Consider the following 21,595-nt stretch of genomic DNA (forward strand, 5'->3'; position numbering starts at 1 on the left):
AGAATAATTAAATCCCGCATGAAAGCAACGAAGTCCGTTGTTACGTTGTACACTTGCATGAGAGCATCTGCTATTGAATACAATATCATGTTTGACCACATGGTCTTGATCTCGCAAATATGCTTGACATTTTGTAAATGCCCAGAGATTAAATGAAATCAGTATGGATACGTAATCAATCTTCTTGTGAAGCATTAATAAAAATAAAAAAATGATGATGAAAAAATTGAAACCACTTTATTGTTATATAAACCCAATGATTGAAAATGGTGTGAAATATTCTTCGTGTAGATATGTATTGTTCCTCTGTTTGGCTTTTGACTAACGCAGGCAGGGTGTCCCTGTTCAGCCACCATACTTTACTTTGAATAAGCCCTGAATTGGACAGTAATAGCAGCTTAAGCCAGGCCTGCCAGCTCATAACCCCCCCCAACCCCTCCCAATCCCAGCCTGCCACCTCTGAATAGTGGGGAGGGGAGGGGGGAGGGGGGGGGGGGGGGGATGCAAGGCCACCTTCTGCCAGAGACCCCAACACTTCTCTGCAGACCATTCTCGCCTGTTACATACAAAATTCAACTTTATTTGCCTTCATGCCTCCATTCAGATTATTATACATGTATATGTTTAAACTTAATTTCAATTCACAGCCAAATCCAGAGAAGGAAAAAATACAGGAAGGAAAGCAAAGCACAGACAGAATGTTTAGACTCTATCGGTAAAAAGAAGAAAAAAATTGTTCTTTTCATTCTCTTAAAAAGAGACGGGGACTTTCAATTCTCTGACAGAATTTAACAAACAGGGACTCCCTTTGAAAAGCACTGCAGGGTGAAATCACAATTTTACAGTAAGATGAAAAGCTCTGAATATATTTACAATACATACACTATACATAAATACAAGAACAACACATACATAATATCATTAAACTTTTAACATAGGCATTAGCTAATCTACTTAGTTTACAATGCAAAGAACAAATCTGGAACCAATATTAAATGGAAAAAAAAAACATTGTACAAATACATTAATGAAACTGGGCGTTATTCACAGAAAAAAAGTTTCCAGAGGTTGGTTTCCCAGTCTGCTCACATTCAGAAGAGTTCCTGTGAATTGCAGTGCAGACGCCGTGTGAATCATGTGGTTCAACTGTAATCATGACTCCACATTGCCTGCTTTTGCATGACAATAGATATGCAATTTGTAATAATAATAATAATAATAATAATAATAATACATCTGTTCAGTATTTCAGTATGTGAGGTTATACATCCATATGAATCATATGTCATTTCCATAGGAGACACATACAATATATTTTTAATGTGATGGTTGGCTGTTTGCAGCTGGTTCTGAAGGATAAGGCTCAGTGTCATTAGGCTGACAGAAAGGTCAATGCTGGGGTGTCTGTTTAAAGTGAGTGTTGCTTTTGGGGTGTCTGTGCTTATTTTAAATGAAATCTGCACTTGTTCAGTATTGACCGTGCACTTTTGTACTGTAGTAACCATATTGGCATTATCACTTCCTCATCTGCACACACTGCAGTAGGCTCTTAGGAGGCACTAGTCATTATTGCATAACTTTGACCCTGCTTGCCGTTACAAAATTATGCCACAGAAAATGCAATATTCTTCCCTTACATAAGAACATACGAAAAAAAAGAAAAAGAAAGCACTTTATTTGTGTACATCTGCATGTGCATCTGATGTGTTCATCTTCAGAATGGATGAGGGAGACAAAAAAAGGTTTACTGTGAGTTCCCATGACAAACACATGAAATAAAGAAGTAAATGGGTTTTATGTATTCAAATGTGATATAAAGCAGCCTTATTTTCACTTCAGAAATCATATTTAATACCTCAAAACAGGCATGAAGGGATACTGTTGCTTGTAGCTACTACTGCTAGGATTATTAAAAGGAATTCATTAACCACATATACCTGCGCCTTTTGAAGAAGTTAATCCCAAACTACCCTAGATAGCCCCAAATGACCCTTTATCTTTAAAATATGGACAAATTTGGAAACTGAACTCAACATGCGAGTAATGACTAAATGACTACATGTTCAAGGTATTTTTTTTGGGGGGGGGGGCATACTTCATGGTAAACCTGTTTTCCAAATATTTGTTTTTTCCAGAACCACATAGATTGTAGTTGATTGTTTCTATGCATAAATTCAAGAGGAAAATACCAAATTCTACTATTTATCATCTGTAAAAATGTATTAAAGGTACTTCTTAAAATAAAAAATACAAGTTCCTTCACTGAACACTATGTACAGTCTATGCAAAACTGAGTTTCGAAATGCTTACCTCACCGTTACATATAAATGACATTATCTGAAAACACTGTTTATACATCAGATAGCCCTATAAGGAAGTTCCCCTCATCTCACAAAAGGATAAAAAAGTAAATTATATGAAAGTATGTAGATGAATATTACTGCGTATAATTTAACATTTATCATTCTAATTTAGGTTGATTTTCTTATACACATAAACAAGGTGCTGATGACATGTCTGATGGTCAAAAGGCAATCAATCGTATAACTGAATGGTAAAATGATAAAATGATCTATTCATGTATACACAGATAGGAAACATAAACACATAAAATACTCAAGCAAAATAAAATAAACATATTGGTCTTATTTTAGGTTGAATATATCGATATATATACTTTCTGATTTAGATTAACTCAGGTTAACAAATTTTATTATATTACTGTTACTTCAATAAAGGAATACTGCATTTGCAATTTAAGGGCTTATTCTATTATTTAGCATTGCAGTTTGTCCTCAAATATGTCCAAAGACTAAAAATCAAGTATTGCTATTTTTATGAGCTCAGCTGTCTGTTATTTTAGTGATAACTGAGCTCCTGATGCTGTGTAAGCAGTTTAAGAGTAACACTTGCCTAAATTTAGGCTGTTACATATAGGACTGAAAGCACTGCTGTTAGACTGGACAATTATTTTATTTCGCCTTCAGTTCATTTTTCCACCCTGATCCTGTCATGTGACTTCACCCAGAGCATCGCTAATACAAAAAGACACTTGACCATACAAAGGCCCAGATTAAACAGAACAGCCGTGTACTGGGTGGCAGTGCAGTATAATGGGTAAGGGAACTGGTCTTTCAACTTGAAGGTCACAAGTTCTATTCCTGGGTAGGACACTGCCGTTGTACCCTTGAGCAAGGTAATTAACCTGGATTGCTTCAGTATATATCCAGCTGTATAAATGGATGCAATGTAAATGTTGTGTAAGTCGCTCTGGATAAGAGTGTCTGCTAAATGCCTGTAATGTAATGTACTGTACTGAACCCCACAAGCGGTGTAGCGAGCTCAGACTAAAATAAAATAAATCAAAGAAGAATGTTTTCGCGCAGTTCTCCTTTCACACAGCAAGCTACACTCGCCTGAGTTTCTTCAGTTGAGCACAAAATGTGTTGAGGACTGGTTGAGTGGGGTCAGAACAGAGCTACTCTACACTGGCCAGCAGGGGGAGCTATACTACACTGGCCAGCTTGGCCTATGGCACGCTTCACACTGGGGTGGTCAAGTGACCTGTGGCTGTCCTATGAAATGTGCACACAGAACAGCACAGGAGTAAAATGCTTTACAGAAGGCGTATTTAGACATAACCTAACTCTTAAGATGTCACACATTAAGATATTAGAACTCCGCTCATACTTCTCTTGGTTATTCTGTGACAGGAGTTGTGTTTAAATCGTGCACTATTTTTGTGCAAACGCGCATGTGTGCGCGCAGCGTTTTACGAGTTTTATTCCTCTTTAAAATTTGATAAAGAACACATTTTTCGGTAAAAACGATTAAATCAACTATTAAATTAACTATTGCATCCTTGTGTTACTCAGAGGAAGGAACTTTTACATAAAACTTCAGAAACATCTCAGCTGTCAAATGATCAACTGCTGAACGGGGGACGGCCTGCCACAGAATAAAAACAAACTCTACTCATTTTCTACTTGCTGATGCTTCTAATTTCATGTCAAATCCACTAAAAAATCTTAATTTATAAATCTATTATTTCAGTACAAATTTAAAGTCAAAATCTTGAGTCATCTGAAATGGCGATAAGAATTGGAAAAAATCTTTTGTTCCAATAAAAATAAATGGACGACTTTTTTCACAAAATTATTTCTGAAAATTTTGGATCAAGTCTGTATGAAAGTTTAGTGCAAAACACACATTCATAGATTTCTGAAATCATAAATGTAGAAAATTGAGCGTAATACCAGCCTTGGTTCATATTATTTTTCTGAGAAAGTAAGAATGAGAAGACGCTGTGCAGACACAGACACTGTCCTGGCTGGGATATGTGCCGGGTGGTCAGACTACCAGTCAGAGTACCAACAGCTGATATGTTGTAGTTGCTCTCCCTGTAGCTGAACTAGGCAGGAAAGGACTCCAATAAAAAAGAAGATATTTCTTGGTCTAAGAAGACCAGGATGGAATGGCCCTCTTGCGGCACTGTCCTCTTAATATCACAAATTTCAGACCTTAATCTCTGAAAACAATACACTTAATGTTAACATAATATTTATTCACATCATGTAACTATGAATGCATGTTTGGCTTGTGCTTTTACATGCTGAGAAACCTGTTATTTGAGGAAAAAATATTACGTAGAACTCATATTTGTTTGTCGTTTAATGTCAATTAATTGTTATAATTTAAATTTTATTTAATTGCACTGGTCAGCAAGAAGTAAACCATAGCTAAAAGGTTAATGTGTGTATGTGTGTGTGGCCCATATAAATATTGAGTAAGATAGAGAGTATTAGGGACAATACTTATTTTATATAACTGAAAAAAATACTTATACTGGCAGTATTTAGGCGACGGCAGTAATGGAAAAGCATCTATACCTTCAGCCTAATTAGCATCGCTGTGTCTATATAGCCTGTGACGCCACCAGACCAGTTCATTTTGTTCCATGAGCAAATGGAATCAATTTTCTTCAGTAACCACGCCTACATTTGCTAATAATTCAGCATGAACTAAAAGAAAGAATGAGATTAGCTCATGACGTGGGGCACTTTCTGCCACTGACTTTAACCTACCGCCAGCAGCCCTAGTCAGGTGACAAAAAATGCCCATTTCAGTTGACATGAAGTGTCAAAGGAAGTCAAGCTACACTTTATGGAAGCGATAACATATTTCTGAGTGTCATAAAATGCCAAAGCTAAAAGTTTTGGTACTGATATTGAGGAATCAGTAGCTTGGGGGACTTCACCGGTGAAAGTATGACACGGTCGTATGACACAGCTCGCCGGTCGAAGCAGTGCCACTCAGTCCGCCCGGAACATTCCGCAGCTGGTGCTCATAGTTTCACACAAAACACCAACGTTTTCACCAGCGACACTAAAATAATCATCCTATTTTGGGATTTCATTATGTCAATGTCACATTTAATTTGAGCGTAGAGAGTTTAAAAGAGTCTTAATCAATACATACTGGTATAATCACAGTTCTGCAGGTTGTAAATACTGTGTTTTTAGTACGGGTTTTGTTCCAAAGCAGGCAAATTAAGATATGAACTCAAAACAAACATATTTTCATGTTTACAATAATTCATGAAATTGCACTTTACTGATTGCTAATCACAGCACAGAATGCACCAATAACGCTTTTCTAGACAAAAAAACTTAATAAAGTAAATTATAGGCTCTCAAAAAGCATAAAATGAGGACAGTTATAGATTACTGGCAAAGTGACTTCTGTAGCCTCCTTATACACTGTTAGACATAAACATTTTTTAAGATCGTGTGCTCAAGAAATTCACTTCATGAAAACAAACACTGAACCACACATATGTAACCGTGTACATATATGTAACGTGTGCACTATATACTGTATGATTTTTTGTTTTTTAAAAGGGGCTCGTTGATTACCTCTTCTTCTGTGGTTCTACTCCTCTGAGCGGTGTCCACCCTGTGCGCAGTGAAACCGGCTCTGGCCTTTCTGAGGTTCTGGCTCACACGCCCGTCCCGTCCCGTCCCGTCCTGGGGAACCGTCTCTTTCAGCCTCTCGCTGAGGTGCTGGGGCGCGGGGCATGCCAAGGGAGGGGGGCAAACTGTGCAACAATGCTGTCCTCGGGGCCTAGGGGGCGCTGTCTGTCCCAGGGGCCCGGTTTGGGCAGAGCACCGGGGGCCCCAGTGTGAACTGAGCCGTTCCGGGTTCGAGTCTTTTTTCACATTATAGACGCAGGAAAGCAGCCGTTTGATTGAAGATGGGGCGGGGGACAAAAAACCTTGCTGTGGATGACAGCCTTAATACCTGGTGCATCCAGATGAGGAGCAAAAAAAGCTTTTGGGGGGGGTGGGGGGAACAAAAACAAAAACAAAAACAAAAAAACCACGGGAAACTTGTTGAAAAACAGTGCTGGAACGAGAGGTTCCTTTGACTCCGAACTCGGGAGGCAGGGGCAGCTGCCAGGCCGCCCCCTGCTGGTTCGGAGGAGCCAGACCCTGTTATCTCTCCGGCCGGACGTCCCGCCTCTCACGCCGGGGGCAAGGGGAAACGAGGCGCTCAGCCCAGCTGAACCCCGTTTCCGGAAGAGTCCCAGCTCTCCCGCGCGTGCGTGCGCGCCTGTCCGTGCGTCCGTGCGTCCGTCCGGCCGGCCTCACACCAGCATGTGGCGGCGGCGGTGCAGAGCCAGGTGGTCGGAGCGGGAGAAGCTGCGGTCGCAGTCGGCGCACTTGAAGGGCTTCACGCCCGTGTGCTTCCGGTAGTGCCGCGTCAGCTCGTCCGACCGCGCAAACTTCCACGTGCAGCCGTCCCAGGTGCATTTGTACGGCTTCTCACCTGGATGAGATAAAACAGAGCGAGCTGAGCCAAACAGGCACGGTGTTAGGGTCAAAGGTTAGGGGTTGGGGTTAGGGGTTGGGGGTTGGGGTTGGGGTTGGGGTTACCTATTCATGCCGGGACAAGGCTATGGCCATCATACAACATCTTGCAATCAAAAACCGGCGTTTAGTTCAGAATCAGGAACAATCATAAGATAATGGCAATCGAGACATCAGATTCAACAGAAATAACATGGTAATCACCACATGTAATCATGACATGCTGGTCAGTCAGCAACCAGCCAGAAATGCCACCAGCGGCTGTAACTTAGTCTCGCGAAAGCCAGTGAAAAATCCGGAGGTTTACCACAGATCAGCTGATTCAATAGCTATCCAGCCGAAGAATGCTAGACGAAAACATGGAGTTTTACTAACGGATTTCGCACAAAAAGAGATAAAAGCCACATCTGCTCACAGTCCCTTAGATTAGCAGAACCAACTGGCCAATTGTCAGAAACAGTGAACGCATTATCGATAAGTCAGTGTCTGTGTATAGTAAAACTCTTTACATGTTTTCAGCCTAAAACCCACTGAATACAGAACCAGGCTGGCCACCTGTTCCTGGAGTTTTCACTCTGCTAATAGTAGAACAGCTGTGCCAATTAGTTTGAAATAAAACCACACTGGACAGTAAGTTCACAGAACAGGTTCAGCCCTGCTCCAGCGTACATCAGGTGTCTTTTAAGTGGTGCAAAACCACAGCAATACATCAGACGGCTGCCACCCTGATTCTGACTGTTACTGTAATGATCAGGCAAATTAGTGAATAAACCTCAGGAAGTAAACTACCGAACAGGTGGAGCCATGGAAGTCTTTTGGCTGACTAGTCATCGCACTGGCCCCCTGTACACCCTACAGCACAGGCTCTATCACTCGATAAGACACCATATTTTTGGGAGCACAAAGTATTTCCGGCTGCACTGTCAGTCATTTCATGGCTCCTCTTCATCTTGTTACATTACATTACAGGCATTTAGCAGACGCTCTTATCCAGAGCGACGTACAACAAGTGCATCAGTTCAAAGTTCAGAGGTGCAGAAAAACACACTAGAGTGAAGTAAAGATCGTAGTGCCGTAAGTGACCACATAGATCAGGACTCCAACCCTGTAGGGTAACCTGTTCAGCAAATAAACAAAACAATCCTGCCAAGTACAAAACTAGCACTGAAATCAATGGATTGCAATGGAAATGTAAATTTATAGAGTCCATGAAAGTTTAGCCATCAGCACTCAGGCCCTCCCTGTACAAACACACACATCAAGACAATGAGAACCAGCTCAATCCTTCACAGACACACGCATCAGGACAATGAGAACCAGCTCAATCCTTCACAGACACACATATCAGGACAATGAGAACCAGCTCAATCCTTCACAGACACACGCATCAGGACAATGAGAACCAGCTCAATACATCACAGACACACATATCAGGACAATGAGAACCAGCTCAATCCTTCACAGACACACATATCAGGACAATGAGAACCAGCTCAATCCTTCACAGACACACATATCAGGACAATGAGAACCAGCTCAATCCTTCACAGACACACGCATCAGGACAATGAGAACCAGCTCAATCCTTCACAGACACACGCATCAGGACAATGAGAACCAGCTCAATCCTTCACAGACACACGCATCAGGACAATGAGAACCAGCTCAATGCTTCACAGACACACGCATTCATCAGCATTACAGTCAGGTTTGTTCTCTAATGTAAAACATCTTCACAGGTTATTCACCAAAAGCCCTCTGCAATACAGACCAGGCCTGCCCAACCCTGTTCCTGGAGGTTTTCACTCTGCTAATTAGTAGAATCAGGTGTGCCAAATTAGGGTTGAAATAAAAACCTACAGGACAGTAAATCTCCAGGAACAGGGTTTGGCAGCCTTGCTCTAGCTGTTGAATGAGGTGTGCTTTGTTAGGGTTGGAGTGAAAACCTACAGGAAGGTACATCTCCAGGAACAGGGCTGGGCCACCCTGTATTCTGCCCTGTTATCCTGCACAACAGGCCAGTTATGATCACTCAGGATAAGAACACTGATATTTTTGGGAGCACAAAATATTTACGGCTGCACTGTAGGTCATTTCATGGCTCCTCTTCATCTTGTTACATTACATTACATTACAGGCATTTAGCAGACGCTCTTATCCAGAGCGATGTACTACAAGTGCATCAGTTGTGCAGAGGTGCAGAAAAACACACTAGAGTGAAGTAAAGATCGTAGTGCCGTAAGTGACCACATAGATCAGGACTCCAACCCTGTAGGGTAACCTGTTCAGCAAATAAACAAAACAATCCTGCCAAGTACAAAACTAGCACTGAAATCAATGGAATGCAATGGAAATGTAAATTTATAGAGTCCATGAAAGTTTAGCCATCAGCACTCAGGCCCTCCCCGTACAAACACACACATCAAGACAATGAGAACCAGCTCAATCCTTCACAGACACACATATCAGGACAATGAGAACCAGCTCAATCCTTCACAGACACACGCATCAGGACAATGAGAACCAGCTCAATACATCACAGACACACATATCAGGACAATGAGAAACAGCTCAATTCTTCACAGACACACATATCAGGACAATGAGAACCAGCTCAATCCTTCACAGACACACATATCAGGACAATGAGAACCAGCTCAATGCTTCACAGACACACGCATCAGGACAATGAGAACCAGCTCAATCCTTCACAGACACACGCATCAGGACAATGAGAACCAGCTCAATCCTTCACAGACACACGCATCAGGACAATGAGAACCAGCTCAATGCTTCACAGACACACGCATCAGGTCAATGAGAACCAGCTCAATGCTTCACAGACACACGCATCAGGACAATGAGAACCAGCTCAATCCTTCACACTACTCAGTGGCTTGCTGGACCAGATAAGGGCCATTGGTTTCCAGTCACACTGTCCTGAAATCCCAGCCATTCTTTAGTTATGAATAGAAATTGGTTTGTCACAATGGACCCAATGACTGTTCAGTCCATCTTAAAATATGTAATAAATATGCAAACTCTGGAGTGTGTGATAAAAAATGTGTAATAAATATGTACACTCTGGAGTGTGTGATAAAAAATGTGTAATAAATATGTACACTTTTAGATAGACGGGACTGTTTGTGAGTAAACTGAACTGACTGGAGTACGCCCATTCTCACAAGAAGAGCACAGAACAAGAACTTTTTTAACTGCACAGTTTATCCCTACGGGGTTATCATTAGATCGTTAAATACGGAGGAGAGAGGGAGGAGGTCACAGTTATTGTGAAAGCACAAATTTGGCATTCATTATGAAAGGCTGATGCAATTATTCCTAATACAACGATGTACGGTATGCATTTTAGACCCAATACTGCCTCCCTCAAGCGAGTGATTCAAATCACAACTGACGCATAGCTGGTTTAATAAAAGCAATGCTTGGCGTGGTCTGTGTTCCTCAGTGTCCTTTAAAGACGCCCTCCTCCTGTTTATTCTGTTTCAGCAGGGGTGTGCTGGACTTCACCCAAAGCAAGACAATGGCACAGTGCAGGGCTTGTCCCGCCACATCATGACTCAGACGGCGTTTAGAGTCTTCAGTCTGCGCCGCCTGTAATAAAGGACCTGACCCTGACACCTGTCCCGGTGTGACCCTGACACCTGTCCCGCTCTGACCCCCGTCCTGCTCTGACCCTGACGCTCATCCCGGTGTGACCCTGACACCTGTCCCGCGCAGGTGTGGTCGCTGTGGAGCATTTGGACCAGACAGGTGCGGTTTTACGGTGCTGGACCAGACAGGTGCGGTTTTATGGCCCCTCACTTGTGTGTGTGCGGCGGTGGGCCTTCAGGTGCGAGCTCTTGGTGACCCTGCCCATCCCCATGCCCCGCCCCTCACCTGTGTGTGTGCGCCGGTGGGCCTTCAGGTGCGAGCTCTTGGTGTACACCTTGTTGCAGCCGTCGAAGTCGCAGCGATGGATGCGCCTCTTCTTGGAGTCGGGAGACTCGGACCTCCTCGGACGCCGCAGGCCCTCGATACTGAACGGAGACATGGAGCTGCAGCAAAACACAGGAGGAGAGTCACTACAATATATACTGCAATATATAACATATAACCCTCAATACTGAACTGCAACATGGAGCTGCAGCAAAACACAGGAGGAGAGTCACTACAATATATACTGCACTATATAACATATAACCCTCGATACTGAACTGCAACATGGAGCTGCAGCAAAGCACAGGAGGAGAGTCACTACAATATATACTGCACTATATAACATATAACCCTCGATACTGAACTGCAACATGGAGCTGCAGCAAAGCACAGGAGGAGAGTCACTACAATATATACTGCACTATATAATATATAACCCTTGATACTGAAATGCAACATGGAGCTGCAGCAAAACACAGGAGGAGAGTCACTACAATATATACTGCAATATATAACATATAACCCTTGATACTGAAATGCAACATGGAGCTGCAGCAAAACACAGGAGGAGAGTCACTACAATATATACTGCAATATAACATATAACCCTCGATACTGAACGGAGACATGGAGCTGCAGCAAAACACAGGAGGAGAGTCACTACAATATATACTGCAATATATAATATATAACCCTCGATACTGAACGGAGACATGGAGCTGCAGCAAAACACAGGAGGAGAGTCACTACAATATATACTGCAATATATAATATATAACCCTCAATACTGAACGGAGACATGGAGCTGCAGCAAAACACAGGAGGAGAGTCACTACAATATATACTGCAATATATAATATATAACCCTCAATACTGAACTGCAACATGGAGCTGCAGCAAAACACAGGAGGAGAGTCACTACAATATATACTGCAATATATAATATATAATATATAACCCTCAATACTGAACTGCAACATGGAGCTGCAGCAAAACACAGGAGGAGAGTCACTACAATATATACTGCAATATATAACATATAACCCTCGATACTGAACTGCAACATGGAGCTGCAGCAAAACACAGGAGGAGAGTCACTACAATATATACTGCAATATATAACATATAACCCTCGATACTGAACGGAGACATGGAGCTGCAGCAAAACACAGGAGGAGAGTCACTACAATATATACTGCAATATATAATATATAATATATAACCCTCAATACTGAACGGAGACATGGAGCTGCAGCAAAACACAGGAGGAGAGTCACTACAATATATACTGCAATATGTAATATATAATATATAACCCTCAATACTGAACTGAAACATGGAGCTGCAGCAAAACACAGTAGGAGAGTCACTACAATATATACTGCAATATATAATATATAACCCTTGATACTGAACGGAGACATGGAGCTGCAGCAAAACACAGGAGGAGAGTCACTACAATATATACTGCAATATATAATATATAATATATAACCCTCAATACTGAACTGCAACATGGAGCTGCAGCAAAACACAGGAGGAGAGTCACTACAATATATACTGCAATATATAATATATAACCCTCGATACTGAAGAGTGACATGGCGCTGCAGCAAAACACAATAGGAGAGTCAGTATAACATACATACTGCAATATATAATACATATTGCACAAATCCACTATCGCTGCACAGCCTTCATTACACAATGATTATCACCTCAGAGCGAAATGCAAGAACATGGCCGACAAAGCAGAATATGTGGACTGCTTACTAAAGAGTCAGCTGAACAGAGCTTTGTGATAAGAATAGACCAGATTTCATTTCGTTTGGTAATAACATGAAATACTCAGGTACGCTTTATTTAAAGTGGCCCTAAATGTTCAGACTTTTAATAAAGTCTACAGTCGATGATATGTCCGACTATTAATCAAGTTTAATACTGGCTACAAGATACAGAAATTGCTTTACTCAACTTTGGTGAACCATGACTGCAGCGCCACCTAAAGTCCAATAGCAGGTACTGCACGGCTGGAAACATTTCACAGCTTTCTAGTGTCTAAAAAAGCCTCCTAAAATGGCTCCAGTGTGGCTTCGAACCCTGGCATCAATAAATCCAGTAAAGTACTCATCCCTCCACTATACACTCCAATGCAATGGCCATTCAGCAAACAAGTATTCAAAAAGTCAGTGTCCAACTCAATTATCCACTATTTCTTGGCTATATAAGACATGTTGCTACTAAGTACAACACATATAATTAAAGAATTAAATGTTCAAAGTATATTAGTGCATGTGTAACCCAGACAATGTTTATTTTATCTGAAAGTATAAATGTAATTCATGAAATAAGGAAATGTAAATAAAATACTCTTTAAAGTGAAAACGCTCTTCCATTTGGACCCTGCCCACTGCACACCGCCCTGTGGAGCCTCAGGCCACAGTCAGCGCCGGCGGGGTCCGGATTCCACCCCAGACCCCGCGGCTCCTCGCTGTTCCACTGTGTGGCGCTCTCTGGCAGCCATTTAATTTCCTTCAGCGGTGTGTATGTTAGCGCAGACACTTCGGACAGAGGGCTCCACCTCCAGTCATTGGTGGGTTAAAAAGCAAACTCCCCCAGCCGCAGAGGGCGTGCGCAGAAGCACGTGGGGGGCGGAGCTAAATGACATGCTGCGGATCCTCAGCGCTGATGACGGACAGGTCGGGTCTCTGCTCTGCTCTGATTCACTCCGCTCCTGACAGGAAGAGGGGTGCAGCTCTCACCACTAGATGGAGCTGTTCTCTCACGGTGTTGATGGAGGCACGCAATGGGAGCTCTCACCACTAGATGGAGCCGTTCTCTCACGGTGTTGATGGAGGCACGCAATGGGAGCTCTCACCACTAGATGGAGCCGTTCTCTCACGGTGTTGATGGAGGCACGCAACGGGAGCTCTCACCACTAGATGGAGCCGTTCTCTCACGGTGTTGATGGAGAACAAAGCACGCAAGCTGAACTGTACATGGAGCACCACTAGAGGGAGCCATTTATTGCGCTGCGGACAGGGACGCACAGGAAGGGCTCCCAGCAGCGTGGGGAGTCTGTTTTACCCCTGCTGGACACACGGATGGGTCAGTGGTGGAGTTTTAGTCAGCTCAGGATACAGGAAGTTGGACTGTAGTATCAGTCACTGTCTGCCTCAGCTGAGGAAACAGAAAGCTAGAGACACAGACAGTGGTAGAGAGAGGCTATGTCAGCGTAAACACCCCTAAACCCCCCGCCCATCCAAACAAAAAAAACCCTGAAACTCTGACAACCCCCCTCCCCTTCCCTCTGGTATCAGTTTAAATTTTTTCAAAAAAACTTTTAACATTACTGGTCATTTCCAGCATCTTCAGAGACCGGTGCCTGGAGTCTGTATCTGACAACATCCCCGCCCGATTCTGTACCCCAGAGAGAGCACCCTGCCCCTCAGAGCTGACTGGGGACCTGGGGGGGGGGCAAAGCAGAAAGGGAGGGGCGTCATACCCCGTGGTGGAGCTGGGGGGGGGGGGGGTGTTTGAGGAGGGGTGGGGCTAGGCGGGCCCTCTGGTGAACTGTCTCCAGTGCACGCAGCCCACTTCCTGTCTCTCCCGGGCTGCTGGGATCACCTGTTGATTTTGGCGGGCTGCCACGCTGGGGCCCGGCGGAAATGAGCGAATGGGTCAGAAATGGAGCTGAACTCTTGCTGCCCCCCTACCCCCCCGCCCCCCCCCCCAACCCAATCCCACAGCGCAGAGAGGAGGGTCCTGTCCCCCCCACACACAGAAAAAGGAGGCGCTCGCGAACATGGCGTCCGCACGGAAAAAAAGGCAAACGCACATCGCGCGCGGCGTACGCCTGCAAAGGGAGGCTGTGAGGAGGAAAAAAACGAGAAAAACGACGTGACGGAAAGTCTGGAAAAACAGGGTCCCAGAACGCGGGGGGGGGGGGGGGCAGGGGAGAGACGGATCCTGAGATAAGACTCAGAGAGTCCATTAAAAATAGCCTCTGAATGGAAACTGGAAACTTAGTGCAGAGTCCAGAAGAGGAGGAAACTCACTGATGCCCCCCCCCTCAGCTAGTGCAGAGTCCAGAAGAGGAGGAAACTCACTGATGCCCCCTCCTCGGTTTGGTCTGGAATTCTGGCAGGAAAAGCTCATGACCGACAGAACGGGTCGGAAACTCACATCCATCAAATTCCGAGATTCCCACTCAAATCCACGGAGAACATGACTCATTTTAAACTAACATTTGGCACAGATTTAATAAACACGCACTGTACATATTTTTTATAGCAATTTAAGTACAAAAATATAATCTTGAGGTGATAATACATGAATTATCAACAAATTATGAATGGTAAAAATAAAAAATAAAATCCACAAACTTTTGTTTTCTTTCCTGCCAGTGTTGTCACAAAGTGTTTTTGGTTCAATATTTCAAGAGTTATTGAATGCCTATTAATGCCATAAATGGAAAAAAACAATGCAGTAACACAATGCAACAAAAACACCAAGTTCCAGGCAGAGTCACGAAGGGACAGTGTATTCACATGAAGCAGAGTTTGGAGACGAGTTTGGGAAGTACTGCCGTGACCCCTGCGTGACCCCTGGCAAGCACGCTCGCTGAATTCCCCTGTTTGTTGTGAACAAGTCAGAGAAGAGGAAGTGTAGCTGGGGTTACTCGCAAACAGGATTTATTTTTTTCATCCTTTGTTCAAATTCCCCCCCCCCTCCCCTCACACCCCCCTCCCCCTCCCGTAACACCTGCCAAAGGCTCTGTGTTGGAGAAGGCTGCCTGTGTTCAGAGCTTTCACACAGCATTCAAGCGTCTGCGCGCGGCTCTGCGCTCACAGCGCTGTCAAACCGCTCGGAGGTGTCAGACTGCTGCTCCCAACCTGAAGACTGAATCTGAAAGCTAACTCTGCGTGAAACACAATCTGGAGAAACAAAAAAACATTCCACTGAGCCTCTGCTTCCCCAACCCCTCCCTCAGCACGGTGGGCACAGCAGACCATCGCCCACAGCATGACGCTGAAGTCTGAGAAATGTTACTTGCACTTTGGGAGCCGTGCAAGAATATAATATCCCCAATATATCAGCAAATTCTCACCATTAACCTAATAACCTACTGCTGTTCATCAGAGTTCTAACACTCCGACCGGTGCAGGGGAAAGAGCCGTTACAGCAAAAGGCAGTGGAATTTCCGAAGTGTGGATCTCCAAGCGGTCGCTAAGGAAGTGAGGTCACACTTTACAGGCCAATTTCTCCTTTGACAGATTTACTGTAGGGTTGCAAATGTGAGTGTGCAAGTGTGAAGAACGCGGAGTACAGTACTTCCTGCTCACGTTGTGCTCAGCTCTCAGCTCTGTGCACTGAGAGAGGGAAGGGTACCAGTCGGGGAGGCTTGCATTGCAGCCTTTCACCATTGGTGTGTGAGTGTGTTTGTGTGAATTTGTTAATGAAAGGCAATCAATTGCACTCCTAAAAAACACACAACGCCGCAGGGGGAAATGTACGAAGGGCAGCAGTGCAAATTCCCCAAACCCCCCCATTACATTCACGCTACTGCCAATTAGGAGACGCTCTTATCCTGAGTGAGCTGCCTGACTTCTGCATTTCTTACACAGTCTCCTTTTACACAGCTGCACACTAGACCCTGATACTGACACCACTGCGCTTGCTCATGACAAGCCTCTGTCCATAAACAATATGGGATTATGTGGAAAATTAAATTGTAATTAAACATACGGTTAGGATGCGCACCTTGCTAAAGGCACAGCGGGGAATAAAACCTGCAACCTTCAGGTTACAAAGCCCAGTTCTCTAACTGTTTCACCACAAATGATCCTCGGAGAGAGAGGATTGCGTGTGTACACACATCTCCATCTGTGTGCCTGAACCACACTGAACCAGCCAGCTCCTGATAGCCCTTGTGGGATTATGTGGAATTTAAACACAGCGTGTAAATCACAATTAAACATCTGATCCTTTAGTCATGAAAAGGCATAAATTAAAATTCTCAATGGCACTACACAAATGGGTAAGAGGGAAGGAGAGAGTCCAGCTTTCATTTCTGCTGTCTGTTGTCCTATAAATGGAAAATAACCTGTGTTGCGGTTGGTCTCAGAGAACTGGAAAATCTCTGGGTAGAAGCGGTGGTGTTTGAAGTTCATTTTTAGCAAATCGCCCTGGATATGTTCACAGACCTGTGAGAAACAGCTCGTAGAGAACAGGTTCGGAACATCACTTAAGCCTCTATAAACAGCATTATTCATTCCTCATGCCTCAAGTGTCCATAGTGTCTTCAGAAGTATATTTTTTATTAAAATATGTACATATTTAGAAATATTCTACTGTCTCTCCTGATTATTTTACTACAATACATAAAAGCATTGTGTTTATCATGCCAATGCAGCTTACTTTAATTAGAATGTGAATTTGAAAATGGGAGGAAAGTGTAGTTCCTACTAGACACACTAACGCTTCTTCCACAACGGCATACTCCACTGCTCAGTCTTTCTGATGGAACAAATCCAGCGACATTCTGAACTGATCTGCAGAAGGAGTCATATTTTCGGTAACACTCTCAGGCATTTTTGGCGACGGATGTATCACTGAATGTATATGTATATGACCGTAGCGCTCATGTGACAGGAAGTTTGTACTGCAGAGCTCATGTGACAGGAAGTGTATGCTGTAGTGCTCATGTGACAGGAAGTGTGCGCTGTTGCGCTCATGTGACAGGAAGTGTGCACTGTAGTGTTCATGTGACAGGAAGTGCTCTGTTACAGAAGAGTCCCGTGCTGCCTGAGTCCTCCTCTTTAGGCCCCTGAAACTGAAACTGTGCTGTGAGCGCTGCAGGGCTATTTTCACCTTGGAGAGGGGGGTCCTGCCAATTCTACCCCCCATGGGAACACGGGGGTGATTAATGGCCCCCCCTCGTCACCTTCCCAAACCTGGCCTGAGTCTGGAGTCCCTCCCCACCCCCTGCCCCCTACCCCCTGCCCACTGCCCCTATCCGCTGCCGGCTGAGGTACACCCTCCTGACTCGTGCGGGTACAGACAGATGAGACACAGCCATGGCTGTCTGCAGTACCATCAGCAGGGAGCCCATTCAGCAGGGGCCTAAAGCCTGGGTCTGCCCTGCTGATAAACAGCGCCGTTTCTGAGCCTGTCACCCTCACCTCACGGGGCAGCCAGGAACGCACATTCCACAGGTGCAGGCCGGGAAGTTCAGTTCAACAAAGTGCACCATAAAGAAAACAAGAAGTCAAAACTGGGCCAGTTTCGTCTGAAAGGCCTCAAACATTCAGTAGCCAGTCCATGTGTTTTTCAGCATATGTATGACTTATTTATGGAACCATTTGCTGACACACTGTAGGCATATAGTTGAGTAATAAGTAATATGACCTCTATGTTTTGGCTGCTTGAATCACACGGCTTACATTCTTTCACATATAAACCATGCATACGCTGGATATTTAACTGACGCAGTTCAATTTATGTGTTTTTTTCTCAAGGGTATAACAGCAGCTCCCCACCTGGGAATCAAACCTGCAACCTCAGAGCAGCAGGCCCAGTGCACCTCTACCCACGATGCCACACTGCCTCCCTCTGTCAGCAGGTCACTCCACATAGCAGCATTTAACACGAGAGCAGATTAAAAGCACATTTCCTACAACAAGCGTTTCTAAATAAACTCACGGTTAATCTCCCGGATAATTATCTTAGTTTACGGCTCAGCCCCCCCGCCTGCTTGTTACTGTTTAAGAATGAGCGGCGTGTCCTGGGCACGCAGGCATGCGTTTGGAGAGGGGCACCCTGTACCCGCTCTGAGGGTTAGGGTTAGGGTTGGTGGGGGGGGGGGGGCCGTGGGGGGCGGGTACTCACTCCTGCACAGCCCGTGCGATGGACAGAGCCGTGGAGCCGGTCTCGTTCACGCTGTCCAAGGTCACGTTGGGAAGGTCGTCGTCCTCGCTGTCGCTCTTGATGTGTCGAGGGGACACGCCGTTGGGGTCCATCCTCCCTGCCGCAGAGAGAGAGAGACGCAGCGGGGGGACAATCAGCCCGGTGATGTCATAAGGGCGGGGGGACAATCAGCCCGGTGATGTCATAAGGGCGGGGGAACCCTCAGCACAGAACGCTCGCTGGGTATTAAGAGAATCACAGCTGCACTCAGAGGCCTGGATGGCTCCAGAAGTCACCGGAACAGCCCTGCCCTAACCCAACGCAGGAAGTGAAAGATGTGCTATGGAATGTCTCACACCGTGTCCAGTCACAAACAAAAATGAACTAATAATCAATGAGCGGCACATGCTAAAGAAGACGGATCTGTATTACACATCTGTACGATGTCTTACCTTCTCTTATTTAAAAGGTAACAGTATTCTGTCATTTACATTTAAGCCGGTACATGATTTTGTCAATGAGCCTGTTCCACTGATCACTCCAACCACACCAAGACAGTCCTCCAGATGGCCAGAGCTCAGAGAGAGGAGCGGGAGGTGCTCCTGCTGTAAACTGAAGGCTGCATGAAATGAGATGTGTTCCAAATATGTTACAACGGCGGGGAAGCAACTGATTTTTAGAAAACGCGAAAAAAAAAAATAGAGAAGCTAAATAGCTTGGTGACGGAAATTAATTTCACAGCAGCCAAAAAAACGTCTCTTTAAAATGCACTGTAGAACGGGGGGGGTTGTGCAGACAGCAGACGTACTGTACGCTGGATTAAACACCGGCACTATTACCGTACCACACAGCCACTCCGGCTGATCTAATGCCCCATTAGGCCCGTGTGGGTGGATTTGGCCCAAAGACTGGCCACCCCCACCGTGCAGGCAGAGCCCCACACCGGTCCCCTGGGCCGTCTCATTGTGAGGACCTGTCACACTCCCCCCCCCCCCCCCCACCGCCCGAAACCCCCCCTAGCCCCCCACGCAGCCTGGGGGCTCGGGGTGCACTCTACAGACCTGCCACTTCCTGCAGACCAGCTCACCCCCGTCAAACACGTCTAGAGAAAACAATGGCCCCCCAGCACCCCACAGACGGCTTTATCTGCGGGGGGGCGGGGGCGGGGCATAGCTGCCGATGAGCACTAATTCCCATGCACAGGACTGGCTGTTAAAACCAGGCTCAGTTAGCATCTGCCTCCTAACAGCGGTCTGTCTTCATTCAGACAGTGACTTTCTCTACTTTCCTTTCTATTGTAGACACTTGCGCACATTGATACAAAAGGCAATGCGCGCAAGTGTCTAAAATAGTCAACTCACAGCCACTGAAGGCTCTGATAACTCACAGCCAATCCAATTCAACAAAAAATCCAGCAAACCAATTATTTTTGGGAAAACTAGGATGACAGCATGACCGCTTTGTCTGCAAATCCTGATAGTGGAGGGGTGGGGGGTTATTCTCATTGGCTATTCAATAAGGAGAACAGAAGAACTCAATATCATTTCACCCAAAGGAAAATTGCAACAGATCACTAAATTAACACATAAATGAATTAAACCAACATCAACACATTCTCAGTATTTTGTAGTTTATCCTTGTACTTTATAGTCATTGATAGGCAAGTAATTAATACCAGAGTTGATACCCAGTTTTTGTTATGAATGTTGGTGCGGGTGTAGGCGCATTATCTATGATAATCCACAGATTCTCTCTATTCAATGAGAAGACTGCTCATGTGACAGGAAGTGTGTAATGCAGTGCTCATGTGACAGGAAGTGTGTAATGCAGTGCTCATGTGACAGGAAGTGTGTACTGCAGTGCTCATGTGACAGGAAGTGTGCAGTGCTATGTGCCAGAGTGACTGCAGTGCTCTGGACAGGAAGTGCTCTGGGTTACAGCAGGAGTCCTGTAGGGCTGTGCCTGAGGACAGAGTCTTTCGCTCTTGCTGTGAGCGCTAGCACCTGAAACTGAAACTGTGCTGTGAGCGCTGCAGGGCTATTTTCACCTTGGAGAGGGGGGTCCTGCCAATTCTACCCCCCATGGGAACATGGGCACGTACGTGGGGTGATCACAGCAATGTCACTTTCCCAAACCTGGCCTGAGCATATACCACCCCCCCTCTCTCCACCCTTTCCACTCCTTGCACTGTCCACTTCCTTAAACTCTTTACTATTCCAGGTCAGTAGGCCTACTTTTCCAGGCTGGAAAATCATCCCTTGTCCTTGACATGGCCCATCTGTAAAGCCCCAATGCCCAGCCCTTAAAATATAAAATGCCAGTGTTTCACCAGAGCTCCCTGACCCAGCCAGGTCTGAGTTCATTCCTTACCGTAGCTTCAGAGAGAGCACAGCCTGGTGTTTCCACACAAACGCTGCTTTCCTTCAACAGGCTGAGAAGTAAATTTATCCCAGAAATGTACCCTGCTGCAACCTCCACCACCTCTAATGCTCACCGTAACGTGTGACTACAGCCTGGTGGACACATTTACGGCTCTCTAAGAACACGGCGAGAGAACCTGAGACAGAAACAGACTCAGGGGAGAAACAGGGCCGTTGCGCCACACAAGTTTTAAAATCGTGAAAATGTGCAACACGAAACCCGCGGACTTGCCAAACAATTTCAGAGACAAACAGTCCTGACTCCTGTCCACTAACAACGAACAGCATCTTATGATGTCTCAGGACACACAGGCAGACACTGTTTCCATAAAGCAGCCCATTTCTTTCTGCTTGTTCTGCTTCTGACGTGATTTAGCCGATGGATTAAACAAACCCTTACACCACTTCCACTTCTGTGTGTGTGCTTTCTGTTGCTTTTTGAGAGTTATGAAAAATAACCAT

General features: G+C 44.9%; 1 protein-coding gene across 3 annotated transcripts in view; it reads right to left on the reverse strand.

The window, feature by feature from the left end:
• Positions 1–559: 559 nt before the first annotated feature.
• LOC135240394 (Krueppel-like factor 12) overlaps positions 560–21,595 on the reverse strand; it is a 69,867-nt gene continuing 48,831 nt past the window's right edge. For all 3 annotated transcript variants that reach the window (XM_064309808.1, XM_064309806.1, XM_064309805.1), the window contains 3 exons: positions 18,696–18,831; positions 10,767–10,924; positions 560–6,828 (listed from right to left, as the gene is read on the reverse strand). In XM_064309808.1, the coding sequence (XP_064165878.1) occupies positions 6,647–6,828; positions 10,767–10,924; positions 18,696–18,831 (476 nt within the window). In that variant the 3' untranslated portion in view covers positions 560–6,646. The remainder of the gene's footprint in view (positions 6,829–10,766; positions 10,925–18,695; positions 18,832–21,595) is intronic.

The sequence above is a fragment of the Anguilla rostrata genome, chromosome 15 (genome assembly GCF_018555375.3).
Source record: "Anguilla rostrata isolate EN2019 chromosome 15, ASM1855537v3, whole genome shotgun sequence".
In the NCBI taxonomy this organism is placed as follows: domain Eukaryota; kingdom Metazoa; phylum Chordata; class Actinopteri; order Anguilliformes; family Anguillidae; genus Anguilla; species Anguilla rostrata.